This window comes from Poecilia formosa, unplaced genomic scaffold, assembly GCF_000485575.1.
Source record: "Poecilia formosa unplaced genomic scaffold, Poecilia_formosa-5.1.2 Scaffold309, whole genome shotgun sequence".
In the NCBI taxonomy this organism is placed as follows: domain Eukaryota; kingdom Metazoa; phylum Chordata; class Actinopteri; order Cyprinodontiformes; family Poeciliidae; genus Poecilia; species Poecilia formosa.
The window spans coordinates 592,024-607,683 of NW_006800248.1; the positions used below are offsets into that span (position 1 = coordinate 592,024).

At 41.2% G+C, this 15,660-nt stretch overlaps 1 protein-coding gene across 3 annotated transcripts in view; it reads left to right on the forward strand.

Annotated features, from left to right (window-relative positions):
* LOC103152409 (bicaudal D-related protein 1) overlaps positions 1 to 15,660 on the forward strand; it is a 30,063-nt gene that overhangs the window by 11,416 nt on the left and 2,987 nt on the right. For 2 of the 3 annotated variants that reach the window (XR_001658738.1, XM_016661073.1), the window contains exons 3-10: positions 7,995 to 8,111; positions 9,328 to 9,339; positions 10,319 to 10,465; positions 11,525 to 11,704; positions 11,787 to 12,005; positions 12,697 to 12,840; positions 13,766 to 13,896; positions 14,619 to 14,739. Coding sequence is in view for 2 of the 3 variants with exons in the window: in XM_016661073.1 (XP_016516559.1) it covers positions 7,995 to 8,111; positions 9,328 to 9,339; positions 10,319 to 10,465; positions 11,525 to 11,704; positions 11,787 to 12,005; positions 12,697 to 12,840; positions 13,766 to 13,896; positions 14,619 to 14,739 (1,071 nt within the window). In the remaining variant the exon portion in view is untranslated. The remainder of the gene's footprint in view (positions 1 to 7,994; positions 8,112 to 9,327; positions 9,340 to 10,318; positions 10,466 to 11,524; positions 11,705 to 11,786; positions 12,006 to 12,696; positions 12,841 to 13,765; positions 13,897 to 14,618; positions 14,740 to 15,660) is intronic. The other variant, XM_007572857.2, reaches the window with a different exon arrangement.

A 15,660-nucleotide genomic window follows, 5' to 3' on the forward strand; every position in this document is an offset into this window, starting at 1 on the left:
ATCATGATTGTCCTTGTTTGGACCTGTGATGTTTATCTGTTCATTGAACCCTGAAGAGCAAATATTCAGTATAGTGAGTCAAAGTGGGCTTGTTTATAGCAACCTCGTCAGAAACTAGTTACTGTTGATTACACTGTCTCTGTTGGTTTATGGAGAGACATGTTTTTTAAAGGGGCCCAATTTAATTTTTTGTCATGGGGCCCAAGATTCCTGGCAGCGCCTTTGCCTGTTAGCAACAGGTGAAAGTATTAGAGGCTTGTTGCTCCAACCCCTGAATAAAGATTTTAATTTCATTCTTTATTTAATGTAAACACCGCATTTGCAAAATTGTATCTTGTAGACAAAGTTTTGCGCACATTTGTAACAGAAATGTAACTACAAACATGTAGATACGTTTACCTCTCATAATTAGGGAAACGTACCTCTCATTATTACACCACTGATAGCCTATCAGTCGCTGTCAGTGGTGTAATTAATATCACAGTGATCTGCTTGTTCCCATAGGAGCAGGAATGGTCCTCAGGTTGTCTGTGAAATTCAGACAATCTGCATAAACATTAAAAGCAGTCAATGCTCAGATTCATTTCTACCCAAACATCTGTTTTGTAGTTTAGCACTGAGAACCAGGGCGATGGAAAAAGTGCCTCCGGAGCTCAATACAGAGGTGCTTTGATAACCTTGTCAGCTGTGATTCAACTGATAAAATGTGTGTGTGCGTGTGTGTATGTGTGTGTGTGTGTGTGTGTGTGTGCGTGTGTGTGCGTGTGTGTGTGTGTGTGTTGTTCTCTTGGGAGAAGCAGTGATATGCTGCGAGGCACCTGCAGCTCCGTGTGGAACAAAGACTCCATGAGGAGGAGGTTTAACCCCTGGTCTGCGGGTGTGCAGAGGATCTTCCTGTCACATCTTCATCCGATTTATCCAGCTCCTGTCCACACAAAACCCCACTCCCAACCGGTTGCCATAACATCATCACCTCATCAGACTCTGCTCTTCCTTTTTCTTTTCAGCTGTGGATTGCTGCAAAAGCAAAAACACTTAACATAATTAAATGTTTAATCTAGCTGAAAGCCGGTTGTTGGAATGTGGAAAGATTTTCCCGGGGAGTGTTGTGATTGGTGGGGCAACGGCACATTCTGTGGTCTCTGCAAGTCCTTGAAATTGGTGCCGGCTAATTGAATGCATCGATTCGGATGGCATGATTCAGTGAGCCGGGGAGGCCAGGGGAAACCTGCAGGGTAATAGAGAAAATAAGGTCAGCACCGCTGCTCCTGCTTTCATTTTTTTGTGTGTTTTTTGTTCTCTTTTCCTTTTCTGTCCATATTCATTACTAAGCAACGGGCCGTGACTAAGTAAGAGTAACATGTTACACATGCAGGGAGTGCTAGACCAGCCTGAGGGGACCTAGGAGATGTGAAGCCACCAGAGACTTCCTGCTATTCTCATCTGCCCTTCCTCTCTCTCATGGTTGACTCTTTGATCAGAATAAGATTGTTCCGCTTCAGATGATTCTGTAGGTTCTCTTGTTAACCCTGTTTGGCGTTCTTAGTAAAAATCCTAAAGAGAGTTGAGCCTGCATAGTGTCCTCAAACGGCTTCTGTTTTACATCAATGTCTTTTGCAAGAAAAACAAAAACAAAACATGCCATTGATAGAAAAACAAATCTGTTTTCAGTGGAAATAAATGAAACTAAGGATAAAATGAAATTATAAAAGGTAGGAAAAAATCTGACAAAACTTACCAAGCAGCAATTTGACACGAGCTGTACTGGCTCCTTTGTCGTTCATCCTCTGCTTTCTGTAGCTACATTTCTCTAGTTACATTGTGCTCCAAACTTTGGCAATATTCCGGCTCATGTCGAAAAAACAGTTTCGCATTTGCGGTGTTTCCATTAAAAAATAAATACACTTAAATTCACACGTAAATAAGTTTGTTTGTGTCACAAGTCGTTAAAAAACATACCATCTACCACTTCCTCTCATCTTCTTCATCTTTTCTGCATCCGCTTGCTGATCATGTGACACGTGAGATGCGGAATAAAGTGTTTAGATTGCTGTTTTGCAAAATACACCAATTTTGATTACGGCCGAAAAACCACCTCATCCTAACGCAAGAACTTTTTTTTATCAACAAACGTGTTGTCATGTGTAGCGCTAGTTTTATTCTACAGTGTTTTGCTTGACCAGGAGTTAAATGTTGTGAGACTATAATTGCTATTATTATTAATATTATTATTATTATTATTATTATTATTATTATTATTATAATCACCACAGTACCACAAAATGTTGTGAGAAAACTAAGTTTTTTGTGTCCTCTTCAAGCTAACTACTAACAGGACGTCGTATAACTTTCCTACAGCTGTGGCCTTCCTCTTGCCACTGTCTCACAACTGTCTCTTTTTGGTCCTTGATTTTCATGACAATGCTTGTTCTCTAAGAAACCCCTGAGACCTTTCTAGAACAACTATACTTATATAAATTACACCCAGAGGAACTGTTTCCTAATTGGGTGTTTCCCCAATGTGGTTGTTGGCACTGAATTTTTATTTAGAGGTATTGGAATACGGGAGCTGAATACAAATGCATATCATACTTTTCAGATTTTTCCCATAAAATCACAAGTCTGAGATGCAGTTGAACTGTCACATAATGTGGAAACCTTCAAGCAGGAATTTGCAACACACTTTATGTTCTCAACTAAATGTCACAAGATTGGGAACCTTGAAGGGGCAGTATTATGAAAGTGACCATGTTGTAATGTTATCGTCTCATCAAAAACATACCTGGCATGTTGCCTTGATTCTTTCATGCATGTATGAGAAATCCTTTAATCTCCCATGGCAACCATCCAGGGGTGCATAAACGCCTGGGTGGACGAAGCTCCTATTCAGAGCTGCAATTTCCAAAGCTTTCCAAATCAGACATTCCTGCAGGACCCCCCACTCAACTCCTTCAGACTAGCCAGCAGCAATTAGGGAACAGCTGATCAAACTGCGCATCATCTGAACTCATTATAGGAGCTGATTCTCAGTGCAACGCTGGTAAAAACATTAAAGAATTAATAAAGGAACCATGTTGTGATGACTTCCTGAAGGCAGAGTTTCAGGAAGAGCAGGAGCTTCTTAAAGAGACAAAGACCCAATTTGAAGGCATTAAATTACAAAATCAATTTTCTTTTAAGTCACATTTGATGTATATAGCATTTTTATAACAACGTATAAATGATATCACAGCAGGTAAAGTGAATTGATCTAAAGAAGAAGAAGAGTATTTTTGTAAAAAGTATTGCGACTAATGAGCTCACTTTGGCACTTGGTGTTTGATTAAATCGATGCTTTACATTTAACACACTGAACACACCAAATGTTCCAGAGTGCGTGTGTGTGTGTGTGTGTGTGTGTGTGTGTGCTGGTCTTTGTGTCAGGACAGCCAATCTCATTGAACCTAATCAGATCAGAGTGAAGCCGCAGGAAGGGGACCTTTCTGTAATTACATCACCCCAGAGGCTCTGAGGAGGCTGGATATGCACTGACCCCAGCTTCAGCGTCCTCACGCTTTATGGCTTTGCTCCGATTTACTGGACTGACTGAGTTAAGTGCTGACAGCAGCCTCCGGGGGCTCATCATTGCTTATTTGTTGCTATAGTGAAAAAGTAATTTCAATTCCTGCTTACTTAGTAGAGTTTAACACACTGCATGTGACTGAGCCCAGGAATCAGATGGATGTAAGAGCTGCTTGACATAAACAAAACAAAAATTTTACAAAATGATTTAAAATAGAGAACAAAAAGTAAAAACTGCAAAAATAATAAAAACCTCCCACCGGTTTAGAGCTGCCTTTGATTCATATTTACAGAAACATTAATCAATATGTTTGATGTATATTTGCTTGATTTTAATTGGTTACTGTGTAATGTTTTATGGTGTGAAGCACTTTGAACTGTTGTTGTTGAAATGTACTACACAGATAAACTTGACTTAAAACTGCAGAGTCATTTTTATAGATTTTTTTGACATATTTGTTAAAACTATCATATTGTGACAGTGTGTTATGAAACAGATATGTGAAATGATCAATCTCCTCCACCTCCTGCCTGAGCTGTTATTGTCTGAAGAAACTCACTGCTCCCGACCAAAATCAACCAATAAGAGCAAGGAGGAGGGGTTTAGCGCAGTAAATCAAGCTCATGTACTCGCAGAGAGACAACTCACCGTTACAGGAAAACCATTTATCTGCCGTCATCGTTGGCCAAGCTAATTGTCCTTAGCACTCACAACATGCTCTTCTAGTTTTACAATAACAAGGATGGGCAGCACCAACACGACTGTGATGGACAACACTGAGACCCTCCTCCTGAATTTGATCTTCTTTATACTTAGCACTAGGTCAAGGCAGAGCAGCAACATTTTTCCACAGATTATCTGCCTCATAAACTGTCATGGCATAGTAACAGTTTCAATAAATAAGTAAAAGTAAATGTTTATAAATGTTACATACTGCAGCTTTAAAAGTAGAGCCATAAGGAGTGAAACAAGTAGTCATATGCAGACATATCTAGAAATGTGAGATCATCGAAATAGACAAAAAAAAAAGAAAAAGAAAAGAAGGAAATTTAGTGTTGCAGTGCCTGACATCAGAGCGGTCACCTCTTGTATCGAAGCCGTTAGTCCTCATCTGGGGTTGGATTCCTTTAGACCTTTGCTCCATTTGCACCATTTTACACTGGTAAAAATGTTGTTGAAGTATTTTCCCCTTTTCTGTGTCTGATTAATGTGAGTAAAGGTCACTAGCGCCACGGAAAGTGCAACCAGGAAAACTGCGAATACCTCGACTCCAGACGTGACCCTGAATGTGGCACAATCTCACTTTATATCATCTTGTGTTGGAGTCTCAGTGACAATGTTTCCTTCCAGGTTAAACTCAAGCAGGATTTTTTTCTCTGCTGCTTCCACAGCCTGCTGTCAGAGGGAATCTGTCCAGGTTTCAGAACAGAGCATCTGCATCCTGTCAGTGCAAAGCGTTGCTCTCAGGACGGCGGTTGTCGGGCCGACCTGTTGTCACCCGAAGCAGTTAGAACGACAGGTTAAAACCGGATTGGGACTGTCTAATTGTGACTTCTGAAAACACCAGAAACAACCAGACTGATGTGTCGCAGCCTCGCCAATACCACTTCTCTCTGGTTGCTATGACAACCAGAGTGACATGCAAATTGTGGCGTTGCCATGGGAATGTGCTTTCCTGAATGGCACCGTGATATAGAGTGTTCGGATGCGAGGGTGCGTCACCTCGGACCCCCTGACGCATGAGTCAGGTCCGGCAGCCTCGGAGGGGAACCGACACTCTGAGAACGTCAGAGACGGGAGAGCTTTGGATTCCTTCCTTCCCCACAGTTTTTTTTTTCTTTTCTTTTTTTTTTATCCTTGTTTGGCCTCTTTCACAGATAATCTGGAATCTGAGGAATTTAACCACAGATTTGGCGACTGTACGCGCTTGAGTCCGAGGTCAACCTCGTAGTTTTCCAGTGTGATCTTTAAATCGGTCTGTTTACTGGGCCAGTGGGTCAGATGCCACGTTACCACGGTGACCTGATCGTTCGCTGCGACTGGGCCCTGCCAGCTGCACGGCATGGTTTAAAGTGCACATCTGTCCCTCTGAAGGCAGAGCGGATTAAAGGCGTGAGCTCATGATAGTGATTTAGACACAGATTGTAACTCTGTGTCCAGTCTCTAACTGGGTTCTCACATCTGGATCTCAGTCTGACCTGGGAAAAATGTGGCTTTGCACTGAAATTTTACAGGCTTGTGACAGAAGTTGATGTAGTCTGGAACCAAACTTTTTTCTTTTTACGTAAAATTGACTTTACTTTTGCTTTACATCATGTTATAAGTTAATCCCTCATCAGAAACATACCTGGAGTGTTGACTTGATTCTTTCATACATGTCTGAGAAATCCTTTAATCTCCATGGCAACCATTCAGCTGGTTGGACTTAGCCCCGCCTTCAATGATGAAGCTCCTGCAGTTTCCAAGCTTTCCGACTTTCCACCTCACAGAGCACCTTTGCCCCCCTCAGCTCCTTCAGACTCGCCGGAGCAATTAGCAATCTGCTGAACTGCTGAGCTCATTATAGGAGCTATTTCTTAGTGCAACACTGGTAAAAATGTTGTTGAAGTATTAACAGAGGAGCCATGTTGTGATGATGTCCTCAAGGTGAAATTTCTGAAAGAGTAGGAGTTTGGCCCAAATTCAAGGCGTTAAATTATGAAGTCAAATTTCTTTTCAGTCATATTTGATATTTGATGGATTATTTTTATAACAACTGAAAGTAACAGTTACTTGATTGTGCTATAAAATGGCACACTGGGCTCTTCTGCCAGAGAGAGTCAGCATAAGCAGAGCCTGTCATGTGAAACACAATATTTATTAAGACAAACAGGCAAAAATTAGAGAAAGTAATGAGCCAAAGTATTGCAATTAGTTACTGAACCACGCATCCAGTGAATTGACTGACGCTGTGGTAAACATGAGGGAAAGATATCGGGAATGAAACTCATCAAAACACAGAGCAATGAAATACAAAATCAGGCTGGAAAATAGAATCATAACTCAAAAAACAAAAACTATAGACCATTAATCAAAAATAAATTTACTAATCATGTAAGTCAAGGAAAAAGCTGGCATGGAAATGTTTTCCTTTCTTCCATCTTTTCTGGTTTATTTGTGTCCGTGTGGTGACAGCAGACTGACCGTTCTTTCTGCAGTGACTTCTAAGGGACCAAAGATCACAGCTTGAACTTTTGCACCAGCCCTTTACACTCTAAACCTATTCCAGATGTCTTGAATAATTTAGGATTTATTTACACAACAGAGTGAACTACCCCTTTTTAATTTAAAGATGCTAGTATTCATCATTGCATTTCTTCCTGCTAACAATGTACATGAACAATAAAAACAAAGCAGGTGGTGAAGTATGGATTTTTGCTGCAGGATTTTACAAAATGGAAACCTTTAAAAAGCACACAATAAAAAAAAGGCTAATTCTGCTTTGTGTGTTTATGCATCGATGACATCACAAAAGGGAGAAGAATTTAGCTGACATTGGTAAACAATGACCCAGACATATTCAGCACAGTCAGAAATCTAACTGGCTTGAATAGGTTTCTATTATGATTGAAATGTTCCACTTGATTTGTTTTAGTTCACATTCTCTTCCTGTACAAATTCATAAATGTAAGTTTCCTAAATACTTTTTTCAGTGCAACGTGTATAAAGTCTGAACTCCAAAGGGAAGCTCCTGTAGTTTCCAAGCTTTCTGACCTTCAAAGCATAACTTACCCACTCAGCTCCTTCAGACTAGCCAGCAGCAATTAGCAATCCACCACTTAGCATTGGCTGTGCTCATTATAGGAGCTACTTCTCAGTGAAAAGCCGGTAAAAACATTCTTAAGGGTTAATAGAGGAGCCATGTTGTGATGACTTCTTGAAGGTGGACTGTCAGAAAGAATAAGAGTTTTTTAAAGAGACAGAGGCCCAATTTCAAGGTGTTAAATTACAAAGTAAAATTTCCTTTAAGTTATATTTGATATACATAGGCATTTTCATAACAACTGAAGGTATCATGGTTACTAGATTGTGCTATAAAATGCAACTATGTTCCTGGAAAATACATAATGCTTCCCTTTTAAATTGGCCTCTATTTAGGAAAATACAGTTCCCATGGCAGTTATGACAACACCAGCAGTCACTTCCTCCATGCCTATGTGGCCCCGATCCCACCTGGTCAATAAGCTGTGATGACACAGGGATTTAGCAGTGATTGCTTTTCTGTTAGATGCTTTAATAAAGACCATGACACACGATGCTGTTCGGGGTCCAGCTATCAAATGCACCACTTTCTGGAACAAACTGTGACGATCACCGCAACAAATCTACATAAATGTGTTATTTAGCAGTGAACTGAGTATCTGCCATGTCTCATCTTTCTGTCCTCATGCAGGCTGCAGACGTGGAGAGGCAGCTGTCCACTCAGGTCCATTCATTACGGGACGACTTCAGGGAGAAGAGTCTGTCTACAAGGCAGCACATGACACGCCTGGAGACGCTGCAGGCAGAGGTCAGCTGCGCTCTGCAGCTTTTACTCACACATTTCACTCAAATGTTATGATCTGAAACTTGGAGCATGTGATGCTGGAAGAAGTTCTTGTGCATAAATGCAGAGATCATAGAGATTTTCTGGGTGATTTCTGATCACAGATTTTTAGCTGATACTGATTTCTCTTCAAAAAAAAATGAGCACAATATGTTTTGTACTTTCTGCATTAAATTTGTAACTATCTTATTTGTGGTGAAATAAAACAATGATTCCTCTAAAAGAGGCGAATCTGACAACTGTCCAAAATCCTGCAATTTATGACATGCTGGTATTTATTTGGTTACCTTCACATTTCTATTTCTAATAACTGCAGTGTCTAACTTAATATTGGAATGAAGCCGACCCCAGGAGAGGCAGAGGGTGGATAGATTGATGGATAAACAGATGAAAAAAGTTTTTTATATATATATTTGTTAGTACTGTCACTACGTCCTGACAGTATGAGACATAATCTGTGAACAAATTGAGCTCCTCTGCCTCCTTCCTGTGGCTCTACCGCCATCTGCAGAAACACATCACTCCTGATCAGAAACAGCCAATCAGAGTCAGGGATTTTAAAAAAACTGCCAATGTTTCCTAATCCAGCATTTCCACAACAGACAGAACAAAACGAAGATAAAACGGAGCAGCTTTATTCTAATACGTTCAACTTCCTGCGACCTGCTAGTGTCTGACTCTGAGTCGTGACAGCCTGACTCAAAAGCAGACATGATTCTGTTGGATACATCATCTTGGCTGACTTCATTTTTAAACACCTCAGTGATACAGCTAACAGTCTTCTTCACTCAGTACCAACTTCCACATAAAGAGTGTTGTTTTACCAGTGGCTGGTTAGCGATTAAGTTTCCTGCTGTTACTGATTGGAAAACTCAGAGTTTATGCTGCAAAACCTTGAGATTCTGCATTTCTAATGAGAGGTGCAGATTAAAACTCCTTGTAAAACATGATTCAAATAAGTCACTGTTTCTAGCATACTGTTTGCTAAAGAAAAAAAAGAGCAGAAAAAAAGTTTAGCCTGTAGCTGATGTTTGCTTTAAAGTTTCCAGTCATAGTTTAATTCTCAGAGAACAGATGACAAGGATGGGATTATTACTGAAGTGTCATCTCGTCTTCTTTTATCTTAACATTTCTGTCTCTCTGTTGCTGCTTCCCTCTCCTTTTGTCTCGGCTGGAGCAGCAAGGGCTCGAAGTGAGTGGTTCCGTCAGACTGCATGCTGCATGTGACGTCTGTGTCCCTCTTTACAGTGTTGCCTCTAACAAGTACCCTGTTCTCAGGGAACATCCTTCATGTTTTTGTCCGGTAGATGTCATGATAACATACGCAATTCTATTTGCTGGTGTCTTTCTTTTTGGCATCAATCATGGCAAATGTGTCAACAGGAGCAGGAGGTGTGGTCATGATATGTGTTGATGAGGAGCTCTGCGAGTTCAGCTATTCTGTTGCAGTGAGAAAACACCCAGACTGCAGAGCCTGCGCTATAATTGGGCGAAGAGGCTACTGCTCTATATTTAGCCGAGATGCTGCAATGTCTGGATGCTCCCACTTTCCCTGCGAGTTGCCTTCGTATGACATGTGCTGATGACTAACGACTTTCCAGTCTGTTTCGCATGAAAACACATATTTTAAAAAAGGTAAAAACCCAGGATGTCACAGCGTAGAACTTTGAACGACAGAGAAGCACAACAGATCCGCCTTCGAGCGGCCGCGTTGTGAAGTAGGTTACCAGATGTAGGTCAGGGGATAAAAAGGAACAAGATGTGATTTTTGTTTAATGGGGGGAGCTGCTCAGGCAGATTCAGGGGGGAAAAGGGTTGTTATTCTGAAAGGCTTCGGTTGAAGGCCGTTGAAGTGGCAGGGTAATGAACAGGCTCAAACCAAGCTTTGCGTAGATGCTTAAGGATACCAGAGCATTCCTGAGGACGAGGGTGGCAACCGACACCCACACTCGTGCTAGGCAACACACATTCTTCAGACCAGTGGGAGTACTTTTTAATCTTGTGCAAGAGCCCAGCTTGCTCCAGAGGTAAAAAAAAAAAAAAACCCAGAAAAAACAAACGTAGCCTTTAATCAGTTCCATGATTTGATTTTCTGCGAGCAACCAAGTTTCTCCACTCAGCTCTCAGTATTCCGCTGCATAGCGTCTAACCACCTCCGTGTGACATGTTAGATTAAGATGCTGTCGGAGAGGAAGATGGAGCTGGAGCGCCGGGTGACCGCCATGATCGAGGAGAACGAGCTGCTGCAGAACACCGTGGACGACCTGCGGGAGCGGACGCTGGTGCTTGAGAAGCAGTGCCACGAGAAGGACCTTCAGGTGAATCCAGGCCAAAGGGGTCTTAATAGCTATTTAATCTAATTCAATACTTAGGACCAAACATTTTGAATTTCACAAGATTTTGTTTGCTTTTCCACAAACTTTTCTGCTCCTGTCTTGTTGGATGTTTTTTGTCAGCTGTGTTTCTGGTGTAGTCAAGTTCAATAGTAACCGTTTCAGGACTTTTTACTGGGAAATAAATCAAGTGCTTGCAAAGAGGCAGTCAGTTTTCAGTGTGACTGAGTTTTTTTGAATCCACAATTTCAACTTTTTTGCCTTGTTGATCTCATTCGTTATTGATTTCATCACCGAGCCCTTTCCATCTTAAGGCATTGCCACACAGCAAAGGTCTCAGGGGGCCACGCTACTGATGTGACACAGACCAGTGGAAACGCTCACTGTTATCTGGAAAGTTCCTTTTCCAGATGTTAAAACAAGCTGTGCAAAATAAGAAAACAACTTTAGTTATAGTTTTCTTGGAGGGAAGGGACCTCTGTGCTGCCTGTTTTAACACAAGGCGTGGAGTAAAGTGAGAAAATAAGTACAAGAGTTGGAGAGGAAATTGTGGATAAAACAGGGAAGGTTACATCACCACAAAACAAAAACAAAAATCAATAATTATCAATTGACTGAAAAGCTTGTCTTGTGATATGTTTTTCAGCCATATACCTATGTTGGTGGTAACCATAGTGATGCCAATAGCACCTTTCTTCTCTCCTAATTCACATAAAATTACTATCCTCAAGCTAACAACAAGCTAACTGAAATGAAGCTGCCAGACTATTTTGCGGCAGAACAGATCAGAGTTTTAGTCATTATTTTTTATCAACTGTTATTTGCTTTCCAAATCTTTCCATTTCACTTCACCTGATCTCTAGTCACAGTAATATAGACTCAGGCTGAAGGACACCATTAAGACTTGTAAAGTTTGGGAAACGTCTACATCATAGACATGGTTGTATAAATCAACTTTTTTTGCATGTCACTGAGAGTTTTTTTTTTTTTTTCAGATGGATGATAGCAACAAATTAAAAGATTTAACTGCTCTGTTATGTCTAGTTGCGACAAAGCCAGCTGGAGCTTCAGGAGGTCCAGGTGTCCCACAGACAACTGACGGCTAAGTTGGCCGAGCTAACTGAGGAGCACAGTCTTCAAACTCTCAGCCCCCACCCGTCCAACCTGCTGTGTGAGATAGAGCAGAGCATGGAGCAGGAGGAGCAGGAGCAGGAGAGGGAACAGGTAGCCCTGACTCGTCCGCTCTCCGTGTAGTATTGCTAGCTGAAAGCATGGACCGCTAACATCTAAACCCTTCCCGTTATAGCTGCGTCTACAACTTTGGGAGGCCTATTGCGAAGTCCGCTCGCTCTGTTCCCATCTCCGGGGAAACGATGTCACAGACTCGGCACTCTCCACCGACTCCTCCATGGATGAGTCCTCGGAGACGTCCTCGGTCAAGGATGTGCCTACAGGGAGCCTTCACACCAGCCTATTAGAGCTACGGAGGTTAACACAGAATCTGCTGGATGGGAATGAGTCTACGGTAAAGGATCAGAGCTGGCTTTCTGGCTCAAATTCTAAATTCATTTATTTATTTTTTTTAAATTACATTTTGAGTTGAGTGAGGTTCTTTTAAGAGGCACCAAGTAGTAAATATTTTTTCCGCAGTACATAACTCTTTGCCATTCAGGCTAAACCTAACTGCTAGGATATCTGGGAAAACAAATGCATTTTTATGCATTTACTTATTACTAAAGACTCCAACCAAAGTGGATATTTGAGAAAACTGCATTGGTGGGAAAACGAAGATTAAAGGTCCAGCGCATTAGCCTGCAACAAATACTTGCTGTGACATGATTCCTAATCAACGCTGTCTTGTGTTTTATTAACTCTATATTCTCATATGCTAGTTAAAAGTAATTCAATCTACATGTTTCCACACAAATTAACCTCCTGGCGCCATGTTTAATTCCTTACACGAATCATGGTTGTTTTGAAGCAATTTTATTGGCTGAGATACGTTTTAACTTTGCACTACACTGCCCCCTGTGGGTTTGGCATGTTTAAAACAATGTCAGGGGCGGATTTGTATGGATCCATGTGCAGAAACTTTTCTGAAACTGACCCTGTGCAATATTTTTCTTGAAAAAAGAAGCACTATTGACATCTGAGCGGTGACTGTACACCTCCCCGGGCTGTGTGTTGTGAAGTGGTTTTTTGTTTCCTTCTGGAAGGGTTCACGGCGCAGTGATGAGGAGGCACTAGAGGAGCAGGTGAGGAAGATGGGAGAAGAACTGCAGGAGGTCAGAGAGCTTTATGAATCGGAGCAGCACAAAACACGCGGCAACGAAGAGGAGCTGCTACAGATGCACAATCAGGTATTCTGATGCTCAGCTTAAAGGAGCAGTGTCAAAAACATTGTTGCATTACTCCCTTATCTAAAACATTCCAGTAGTGTTGGATCGATTCTTTGAGAAATCCTTTGATCTCCATAGCAACCATTCAGCTGTACAAAACTCTTGGGTGGATCTAACTCCGCCTTCGAGACACAGCTCCTCCTCATAGCTGAGGTTTCCAAATTTCCTAGCTGGGTGACTCCCCCATTCAGCTCCTTTAGACTAGCCAGCAGCAATTAGTAAACACCTGGTAGAACTGTGCATGTGGCTGAGCTCATTATCAGCTACTTCTCAGTTAAACTCTGGTAAAAATGTTCTTAAAGGGTGAATAGAGGAGCCATGATGACTTCCTGAAGGTGGAGTGTCAGGAAGAGCAGGACTTTTTAAAGCGACAGAGTCCCAATTACGTTACAAAGTTTATTTTCTTTTTTCATATTTGATATATATGGCATTTTCACAACAACTGAAGTTAAGAAAGTTACCTGATTGTGCTATAAAATACCACTACATGGCTGGAAAATACACAATACTGCCCCTTTAACACTCTCACTCACTCTGTTGGACTTTATTCAGAGTTTTGTGAGGTAGATCGTATGCGGAAGTTTCTTCTAAAAGAATGTCTGTCTTAGGTCCAAGAATAGCAGAGTTGATGGGGAAACTCATGAAGGGTTGTTATGTAGGACATGACTCCAACCTGCCTTCACTCCACCAGGGCAACCGACTTTCTTCTCTTTGCTCGAAAACAAGTCCTGCAAACATCCGTCTGACGTCAGCTGCACTTTAACTGGGTCAAATCATTATTTCACACATGAGCAGCATTCTGACTAAACCGTGCCAGCCAAGCTGTTTGGAATGCACAAAGTGTTCATCTCTCAACTCCCCTCTGTTCCTCCTGTGCGACCTCCAGATGGCGCTGCTCTCCATTGAGATCTGCTCTCTGAGGGAAGAGAACGAGCGAATGAGGGCGATGGCGGACGTCCGAGAACCCAGTGAGCAGCTCCAGAGCGCCATAAGAGACCGAGACGACGCCATCGCCAAGTAGGGTCAAACACAGAACAGCACACTGACACAAACAATACAGATATAACTAAATGTACTTCAAGAGGTTTATGTTGACTCGTTATAAGCGGGGTGGCCATCGTAAAGTTAGGCAACAAAAAAGAAACGGCAGCAATATTTAGGTTTATTTAACCTGTCAGAGAAAGAAATGTGGATGTTTATTTTTCAAAGTCATGTTTTCACCTCGTTATTCATACATTACAATTATCAGAGTTCCAATTAAATATTTCATTCACAATTTAAATATTTAGTTCTCAATTCTATATTAAATATTTAGTTTTAATTTAGTTTTAGTTAGCTCTAAATTAACTAACATTTAGCTGCAAACTAAATATTTATATTGCTGATGCTGAGCCGGAAGGTTCTCCTGTAGCAGTCTGCATTACAGCTGCTCTGAAGAAGCCTCTGACTGAAAACCCTCTGTTTTACAACAGTGTCATGAAGACATTATTCATAATGTTCTCTGGTTAAACTGCGCACTACTTTGTGTTGGTCGATCACATGTTGTCTTGAGACTTGATGTAAAAATGGGTTTTTAATCTTCACTTTCATATTTTATCTACATGAAGTATAGTAGAGATTGGCAACAGTTTCAAACAAAGCTTATGCTTTTGTTTATGCAAATGTAAAAATACTGAAGCCTGTCTTCTTACTCAATATGTCTGTATTTGTATGTGTGTGTGTGTGTGTCTGCATTGCAGGAAGAAAGCTGTGGAAATGGAGCTGGCTAAATGTAAAATAGACATCATGTCTCTGAACAGCCAGCTTCTGGACGCCATCCAGCAGAAACTCAACCTGTCACAGCAGCTGGAGGCTTGGCAGGTGGGTCAGAGAGGACAGGAAGTAAACAAAGGAGCAGCTTTTTAAAAATGAAAAAAAAAAAATTGTATGTGTAGTGCAACTCAACCTGTTCAGGCAGCTTTTTTAAGTGCATTTATTCACCATTTGAGTGAACTGAGACTAACCTTCCTCATCACGATTCCCTTCCTCTAGCTAGTCTCGTATTTGTGACTAAAAGCTGCAGTACATAACTTTTATAAAAAAGTTTTTTTTCTTACATATTTGTTAAAATCATCATTATGTCGTGACAGTAATGTATAATAATCTGTGAAAAAGCTCCTCTGCCTTCTCCCAGTGCTTCCAGTGCTAACTGCATTAATACACCAGTCAGAAACAACCAACATACCCTGCTATGAATGCTAATGCTAGTTAGCATAGCAACTGATCACGGCGGATAAACAGTTTTCCTGTAACTGCAAGTTGTTTCTCCGCCGTTAGGACATTCTCAGTGCGTACACTAGAGTGATTGACAGCACTAAAACCTTCCTCCTGGCACTGATTGGTTGCTTTTTTTCCCCCAAAAAATATATTCATTAATTTTTGTTTTTAAGAACAAAACATAACACAAAACAAAAATGCAGCAGTGCAGTCCAAAGGAGAAACCAAAGAAAGTTACATGTACGGTTACATATTTTCATCATTTTGTAGTCCAAGTCTAAGATTTAATAAAGACAAGATGGTGGACACGTGTCCTTGACCATAGTCCAAGAAGGGTTTCCCAATGCATCCAGAACCAGGAACATCAGAAAGTCCAAGTGGGATGTCTTCCAAAATAATCTTCCTGCACCCAAAAACAGTTTTGGGAATCCATTGCAGTAAAATAATTTGTTGCTTCTGACCGGGAGCGGTGCAGTTCGTCAGCAGCGGTCCTCTAAAGAGGTGGAGGAGCTTGATGTTTTGTCT